Genomic DNA, 8477 nt, shown 5'->3' on the forward strand with positions numbered 1-8477 from the left:
ATTATCTAACACGTTTATTTCTTGTGCCCATCTCCAGTGGTTAACGGGCGAGAGGCGGGTGCACACTGGACATCAGAGCTCAGTTTTAAAACACATTTCACTGGTCCTATGTGAAATTCTGGCTTTCGGAGAAACTGGATTTTGGGTTTCATTCGCTGTAAGCCATCAAAGTTAAAAAATTCCCTACAAGTATCACTCTGAGGGAATGTATACTTCACTTTCAGATTTAAATTAATCAAATGACCAACCGTTACAGTTTTATTTAAGTTGTTAAAATGCACCCGTAATCCTTCCTGAGCCCATTCATGGTCTAGAGTTCAGTCTCAGAAAGTTAAGAATAGCTACTGATGAAAAATTCAGCATTTTCGACTGATGATTTCACTCCTTGTGCAATGATTGGACTAATAGTCGAGCTATCTGCAAGTTTAGAATCCACTTCATCATTTAGAGTGATATGAAACCATAAAAACTGGGACAGGATTACCATTTGAGCTCCAAGACTTGTTCTTGCTGGACCAGAGAAGGTGTCTAAGGTGCACAGGGAGCCACCGTTGTCCTCTAACTGCTCCTGCTGCTGCTAAGGGCTAACAACTCCTGCATTGATCCAAGGAGACACTCAGGCCTCTAACCTGCTGAGTGCTCAGTTCCAGTGAACAATGGAGTTCAGAGCGTGTCAATACACCATCCTATTGAGTGCTCTCCGTTTAGCAGCAAGATTGATGAGGTTAAGGCTCCCAGCTGGGGAGTCAAATGGTGTCAAAACCAAGGTGTTGCTCTGGACAAACAGCCCCTCTCTCTACCACCACGCCGAGAGCGGCTGGCACGAGGAATCAAATTTAAATGCGCACTGGGTTCACGACAAGGTATGCTAACTATGGTGGGTGTTGTTCGGACTCTTCAAAATGCAGATGAGAATATGAGGCTGGGATAGATGATGTTTTGCAGACAGGAATGCACTGCAAATCCCCCTAGACACTAAATGATGTACAAGTGGATTTATTACAGTAGGTCCCTATAAATCTAAGGTTGGCCTGAACTCCAGGGAGAGGTTAATGGATTACAAAGGGATGTGGTATCGAACCTTAGAGAAGTTTATACACCTCATCAATAGGTGAAATGCTATTGATCATCCAGACTTTGATAAATTAAATTCAAACACTTGACAATGCATGGCAATACCTTTCATGAGAAAAAAGGAAAGTTTCATTTTGACCTGGCCACAGATAACTGGTTTAGAGTAAAAGTTACAAAGTCACGAGTCCAAATAATCCAAATAGATACATTTTCTCCCATACTCAATGCTGGTCTTGATCCATAAAAAATGGTTCGTGTGCGTGCTGCGTTTCCACTGCCTAATTATAAAGAGAAAATTGATGATGGTGCAGCGCTCATTATCCAAAGTTTCTTCAAAGAGTCACTATATACACTGATGTCTGTGGCTGGGAAGGATCTCCTTAAGTGGCCTGTATTACAACGTTGTAAGGAAGCATCTTACTGACGACACTCTGATTTTCATTTTATGGAGCTTATTTATACAATCTTCTCAAACGGCCTTTGACATCTTTTGGTTTCACCCGAAATCTAAAGTTGCTTTGTTAATCAAATTTGACTGATTTGGACCAAATATTATTTGGTATAACATTAAATAAAGTTAAAACTTTAAATAAAGTTAAACCAAACTTGATTTAAAAGTTTGGAAATCGTAACTGCAAATTCAATTTAAATGTTGAACCATAAATGGAAAAAATAACTTCATAAACAGCAAAATAACAATAATAAAAAGAAAAAGAAAATTAAACATCCAACATTTTTGAACGTGGTATTTGCATCAGAGGAAGCAGGAGGCATGTGCTGTTGATCAACCTACAGGAATAAACAAAGGTTCGAACATTTGATCTCACAGCGCTTCACTTAGTCACTTCTGCCAAGAAAGCTGAGAAAATGGTGGAAGTCCCTGCTTGTCATGGTTTCAGACCACTCAGCAGAGGATGATTCAAGGTTTTACAGTCAACACACGCATACAGTATCTCAGGCTGGTGTTCTCATCTGTAGCTGAAGTTGCATTTTTTTTTTTGTGAAAGACATGCAATACAGCACCCTGCAAATTGCATAAATGGCCCTAGAACTCTTCCACACTTCAATGTTGCACAAAGTAATGCAACATTCATCAGTGTTTTTCCAAATCAAAAGCTGAAAGGCATGACATAAATTATATAATGTATGTTATTCTTACTAATAACCCAAATTAAAATTCAGTCCACCTTGCAAAGGTGGGTGGAGTCTGTCAAAAAGGACCAATTTTTTTTTGACGCAGATGAAACCATAATAGAACATTTTAGCCTACATGCAGAACAATGTGTGAAGGAAAACCAGTGTCGGAAATCACCTTGAAAAAAAATCCCTCATCACAGTAAAACATGGTGGTGGCAGGATCATACTGTGGGGATGTTTTTCTACAGCAGGCTCATCAGAGCTGAAGATAAATACTAGTCGGTGAAGGAAGAAAATGACTGTGGCTCTATCACCTACATCCTAAAATTTCAATAAGGTTTGTGGTTGTAATGTGACAAAAACAGTTTCAGGGTGTGAATACTTATTCAAAGCCTCGTGTGTGTGTGTATATATATATATATATATATATATATAAGAATAAAAACTATGACATTATCAAAACTATATTACAGATCTGAAAAAATAAAAAGTTAATTCATTTCAGATATTTTGCATTTTCAGTTTAAAACCAGTCGCACAATTTCTAGGCCTGCTCTAGTAAAAGAAATAACGTTCACTGTACGTTGTTTCAGTTTTAAAATAACTAAGTCACTCTTCTTGTGGTGAACCAGATTTATTACAGTTGTCGACGACTTTTATACAATGTTCAGGACTTCCCCATCAAAAAATGAAATGCATAAACAGAACACAGTAAACCTATTTGATGCTTAATTAACCCAACAGAGTGTAATCTGTGCCATTTTCGTTACATGTAGGAAAGCCGTGTGATGGAGACAAAAAGGCTGGCATCCCTTCTTCTCAGTCGTGGACTCTTCTTGTTAGCTTGAGACACAGTGAGTAATTCAATAAGTCAAGTATTCATTTATTACTTTCCTTTTCAATCACGGGGCATTTTTTTTTAACTTCCCCATCCACCTCCACACCGAGAGAGAGCGAGAGAGAGAGAGAGAGAGAGAAAGAGAGAGCGAGAGAGAGAGAGAGAAAGAAAGAGAGAGAGAGAGAGAGAAAAAGAAAGTAATACCAGTTCTGCAACTTCCATCTGTGGCAGCGCTTTTGTCTTACTGCAGCTTAATTACAAAATATTGTTGCCGTTTTCTGTAAAGATTACTCACTGTGGGAGGCTCTACCTAATTTGGACCGGAGGGTTTGTCACAGAAAATGATACGATGCAACTGGGCTTCCAGTATTAGATTTCCGCTTTTAGCCTCCTTGACATTTCAAGCTGCATGAACTAATACATCTGTTATTTGTTGATCATTTGATTATTAACATACTTCACAAACCAAATCAGCTGCCCTGCTGGAGATGCAGATATAGCTCTGCAGACTGTCTGGGTTTTTTTTTTTTTTTTTTTCCTCGCGCACAAACAAACGCTCTCGCACAAAGATGCAGGATTCTGCCCACGGTGAAAAAGGAAAGCAAGAGAAGGAAAGAGAGAGAGAGGGAGAGAGAGAGAAAGAGAGGAGAAAAACATTTATCTTCTCTTTCCCCTCCCCTCCATCTCTGAGCATATGAGCACTCTGACACCGGCATGGAACAAAGCCCGTCATCACATTCTAATCTCAAATTTCAGGGCTTTTATTTCACCCAAATGCCACCCTGCCGGCCTTGTGAATTATTGACAGACTGACACCAATGCAAAAGGACACATAAAAGAGGCTAAAAGCATCGGCCCTGGAAGAGCTTGTCCTCTCCTATTGCCATCAGCAAGGGGAGCGACTCGAAAAAATGCTTCGCAGGAAACTCACCGTAACTTTGAGACCGATGCAACATCTGCTGTCTGACTAGCGGACGTGCAGCTTTGGTCTGGATCCGTACGGTTACGGTGACGCTGCAGCAGAGCTGCTAATTGGCTGATCAGATCATTTAAATTAAAAGTAAGAAGTCACATAAGCTTAGTATTAAACAGGCGCTTTAAGAGTTGTTGTGATTTTACTATCACTTCTATTATTTCTCCTCTCGGAGAGACGTCACTACGTGAGGCTCGGCGTGATCAAAAGTAAACTGTGGGAAGCCTTTCAGTCACCAGCCACACTGATATCTGTCAGCTGTGGATTCTCTCAACACCCACGCCTACTCCCTATTCTGATCAACATTAAAATGTAACAAAGGGGAAGTGGAAACAGAAGGGGAAGGCGGATAGAAATCACATGGTGTCGGCGGGGACGTTCGTAGAGAAACAAGTCGAGATGACAAGTGAGCGTTTTTTATGTTTTTTTTTTTTGGTTTTTTTTGTGCTTTCTGCTCTTCGGCTAATCAACCTCACTCTCGTTGCTGGCCCCCTCGGGCCGCCTCAGTTTGTCCACCTGTTCGTTAATCTGTCCGTCTCCGCCTCGTCGATCCTCCGTCTGCATGCTCAGAGCTTCCTCCTCCTCCTCCTCCTCCTCTTCTACGTGGCTGACATCATCCTCTTCGTCTTCCTCCTTCTTCTCCTCCTCACCCTGCACCTCCATGCGCACCTGGTCTAGCGGTGGAGTCGTTTGGGCGTCGCCGTTCATACCGTGGGCTCCATCTGGGCCCCCCAGCGCTTCCTGGGGGCTCTGGTGTCCGTCTTTGACTGGGGAGGAGTTGGCGGACTCGTTGCTGACGGGGGAGATGTCGCTGCTGCTGTTGGTGTGGTTAACGGATGGCGAGCCGACTCCTGACGGCGACTTCAGGGGAATCTGCCACGACGGGATCTTTGGAACGGCAGGAGTGGAAGGAAACTGTCTCCTGTGGGGGGTTAAAAACAGGAACAGAGTTAGCCTTAAAGACACCTTTGTCATAAAAAAAAAGCTCGGTTTTTATATTAGATTATCAATGAAGGTGGGCAGCGGCAGCCACAAAACCCTTACAGCTTCTAAACACAATTACTACCACTTGAATTTTGTCACATTTTTCCAGGTTGCAACCACAAATTTCAATGCGTCTTATTGGGATTTTATCTTACAGAACAACTCTCTTAAGTGGATGTAAAACAACACATGGGTTTCAAAAATATTCAAAGAGAGGCATGCATTTGTATTCTTCACTCTCCTTTACTCTGATGTCTCAAAATAAAAACTTATAGCACCACTTAGAGCAGTCACTGAAGAAGCAGAGAAAGGGTCCATGGAAGGTTAGGAAAATCTGCTGACAGGACAGGTGTTAGCCATGCACTCTACAAATCTGGCCATCACAAGAGTGGCAAGACGAAAATCATCAAGTGTTTTTAAAATATAAGAGTGATAGAAAGGTTCATTTTAGCAGTTTTTCTGTGTGTCGTCATGCAAATCCACATAGACGTCCCACAACAGATTGAAGTTTGCAGAATACAGATTAGTTCAAGGGGATGAATACTTCTGCAAGGAACTGTACATTTTAACATGCAATTCTTAAGTACTTTTCATAATTACGATGGAGCATTTTCCCGCTGTAATAGCCAGATGTTCGCGACACCTGGTAAAGTTTATTTGTCTCCAATTACACAGAATGCGGTTTTTAAGATCAAAAAGACGCTGCAGTTCGGAGACTATTTGGATTGGCAGAACAGAAAGGTAACAAGTTTTAGAGACAGATGGCGAGTCTTTATTTTATGATTCAAGTCTTTGCAAAGAAAATTACGGCAAGAGTTGGGATGAAGTCAGGAAAGCAAATGACAAAAGGATTATTACTGATTAAAATTTAGGAGAGGAGGGGAACAAAACATGCTCAACCAGACAGTTCTGAAGCAAATTATGTCCTTGCTGGTTTTTCTGATGTACACTCTAACTTCAAGGCCTCATTACAGACGGGGATACATAACCATGCATGCTAATCGACCCAACTGAGCTGGACTATGTCTGATTAAGAGTAAAAACGTAGGATGGCTAAACAGAATACAGAACTTTTTTTTTTTTTTACATCACAATAATAAGATCACAATAAAGTCAATTATTAGTGTGTGTTTTTTACTAAAAGAAGCAAAACCTAACTGCTAATTGTTCTAAGTTGATGTTGGTAATTTTCTCTCCTGCATTAGACACTTTAACACTGAGATCCGTCAACTGAATGCTGCAGTATGCGTGAAGTAAAGTAAAAAAACAAAACAATGTAATCAACTGAGGGACATTGCGTTCCTAAGGTGGATGTATTTGTGGAAAACGTTCAGAGCGTTATCAGAAATCCATCACCTCAAAGTGGCGTTTGCCTGATGGCGCTTCTGTTCTTGGAATTTCTTTCTGAAATTTAAACTCAGCCCTGCAGCGAAAACACACACATGTTGACTTGAAAACCTGTTCCAGACACGCACCGCTTCTTGCTGATTTGGAGGCAACTTGGCGTTAAGTATGTACAGTGAATGCCAAGGTAGGTTCAAATTTGATCACTTAAGTTTATTTTTTTATTCAGTCTCCTGATCTCTCAGTGAAAGACATTTCTCGAGGATTTATTTATTTTTTTATTTTTTTAAATATGTCTTTTTTTTATCTCTGTTGTTCTAGATGCTATCTTGCAGGCCTTTTTTTGACAATCAACACACACCTGCCTTACTAGAATGAATTTATGGTGAGCTCCCTTGTATTATCTATTTTGAGGAGTAGCTAATAGAAATGTGAGAAGTTAAGAAAAGGAATTTATATGCACAGAGAAAGGTAAAAAAGGACAAAATATGCAGTGAGTGTGGGTAAAAATGCCTTGTTGCTGTCAGAGCAGAGGAGAAATGGCAGTCTGTTTGGAGATAACAGAAGACATCAGTAGCTCAAATATTTGTTACCACCAACGTATGAGCCTTACCATCTTACCAGCCTTACCTATGCTGATAAATAAAAACATACCAACTATGGGTGTCAGCCAAAAAATTAGTATTGGATTATATCAACGTGCAATAAAATCTACGAGAAGTACAGTGATGGACTCACTCTGCTCAAGAATTTCACACCAGCATTTCTATTCAGAAGGCCGCTGGTATCCCACACACAGACCAACTGGTTTATAATAAACATGTCAGTCGTTCTCATAACTATTACTGTTGACCATAGTTCTCTATTTGAGTAGTATCACTTGATCAAGCCTTTGATAACATTCCACATTGCAAAATAAGTAAAAAAAAAACAAAACAAACGTACGTCTGATTCATGTTCATCTCGTATCGGGTCAATATCGGCATCGGCCGATACTTATAACTGGATTATCGGTATTGTATCGGTAGTAAAAATGTATCAGGACACTCCTGATTTCAACTGTTGAAATTGAGTCACCATGTCAACAGAAGCTTGAAGCTGATGCTCAGAGTTTTGCCAATTACTTGTTAAAAATACAGAACCACAATTTATAGTTCTCCTTTACGTTTTAAATTTTTAGAAAAATGCAGTGATGTTTTTACATAGAAATCACAAAGTGCAGTGTTACACTTCATCAAGCACATGGTCATTGGCACACAGTTCAAATGGACTGCATTACAGAAATCAAAAAGGCCACAAGCAATGTGTCCTTACCCTTCCAACACACACACACACACACACACACACACACACACCTGAAGGGTGTTTCATGTGACAGCGGTCTGGATAACTTTGTTACCTGCTGAGCAGTAAGCCCTTCAAAGAGGCAATCTCAGCCTTTAGCTCTCCAACTGTTTGGTTGTCCAGGATGCGGTTGGTTGAGGATGATGTCTGTAGGAGAAGCCCCAGAGAGACACACACAACTGTCAGTGACACAGAAACACACACACGTACTGGTCAGGTCACATGTACGGTCACGACACAAAGTCCCTACACTGCAGGCCCCTTTAACAGTTCAACCACATGAAATATTTAAACCTTATTTAGTGAAAGGACGGGGTAAGTAAACAAATATGGCAAATGCAAATGCTAAAAGCCACACGTTTTCCTGTAGTCAAGACATGAGTCACCATAACAACTTAGCAACAGTCTGCTGGTGGGGGTGACAGGCAGGAGGGCAAACATATCCACTTCACCCACCTTACTGAAGTCAGGAAGTCCTGTGAGAGCGAATCGCCTGTTTTTACATAATTTTCCATATTGCACAGAAAAGATTAGGTCAGTGTGCAGTGTTTTGGATAATGACAATCGGGGAACAATGGGCACATTCATGAAGACAGGCCAAAGCACAACAGTGTGTTTTGTTCTTTTTCTCTTTTATCAAAGGGTTGAGTTGTCACGCACAGACAAATGCATTGGTGTAGCTTGAAATGCTACAGGGTATTATGGAAAGGTATTTGAATGGCAAATTACTGTTGAAAATCTGATGCTGAATTTTCGTTTTTTTTTTTTTTTTTTTTTTTTTTT

General features: G+C 40.5%; 1 protein-coding gene and 1 long non-coding RNA gene across 4 annotated transcripts in view; one reads left to right on the forward strand and one right to left on the reverse strand.

The window, feature by feature from the left end:
- Positions 1-2829: 2829 nt before the first annotated feature.
- pex14 (peroxisomal biogenesis factor 14) overlaps positions 2830-8477 on the reverse strand; it is a 67650-nt gene continuing 62002 nt past the window's right edge. For all 3 annotated transcript variants that reach the window (XM_015035160.1, XM_015035162.1, XM_015035161.1), the window contains 2 exons: positions 7750-7841; positions 2830-4944 (listed from right to left, as the gene is read on the reverse strand). In XM_015035160.1, the coding sequence (XP_014890646.1) occupies positions 4485-4944; positions 7750-7841 (552 nt within the window). In that variant the 3' untranslated portion in view covers positions 2830-4484. The remainder of the gene's footprint in view (positions 4945-7749; positions 7842-8477) is intronic.
- Positions 4952-6823, forward strand: LOC106949123 (uncharacterized). Its single transcript, XR_001425325.1, has 2 exons — positions 4952-6537; positions 6672-6823. It is a non-coding gene; the product is annotated as an uncharacterized LOC106949123 (long non-coding RNA).

Source organism: Poecilia latipinna, unplaced genomic scaffold, assembly GCF_001443285.1.
Source record: "Poecilia latipinna isolate Pla-1442-1.1 unplaced genomic scaffold, P_latipinna-1.0 Scaffold326, whole genome shotgun sequence".
In the NCBI taxonomy this organism is placed as follows: domain Eukaryota; kingdom Metazoa; phylum Chordata; class Actinopteri; order Cyprinodontiformes; family Poeciliidae; genus Poecilia; species Poecilia latipinna.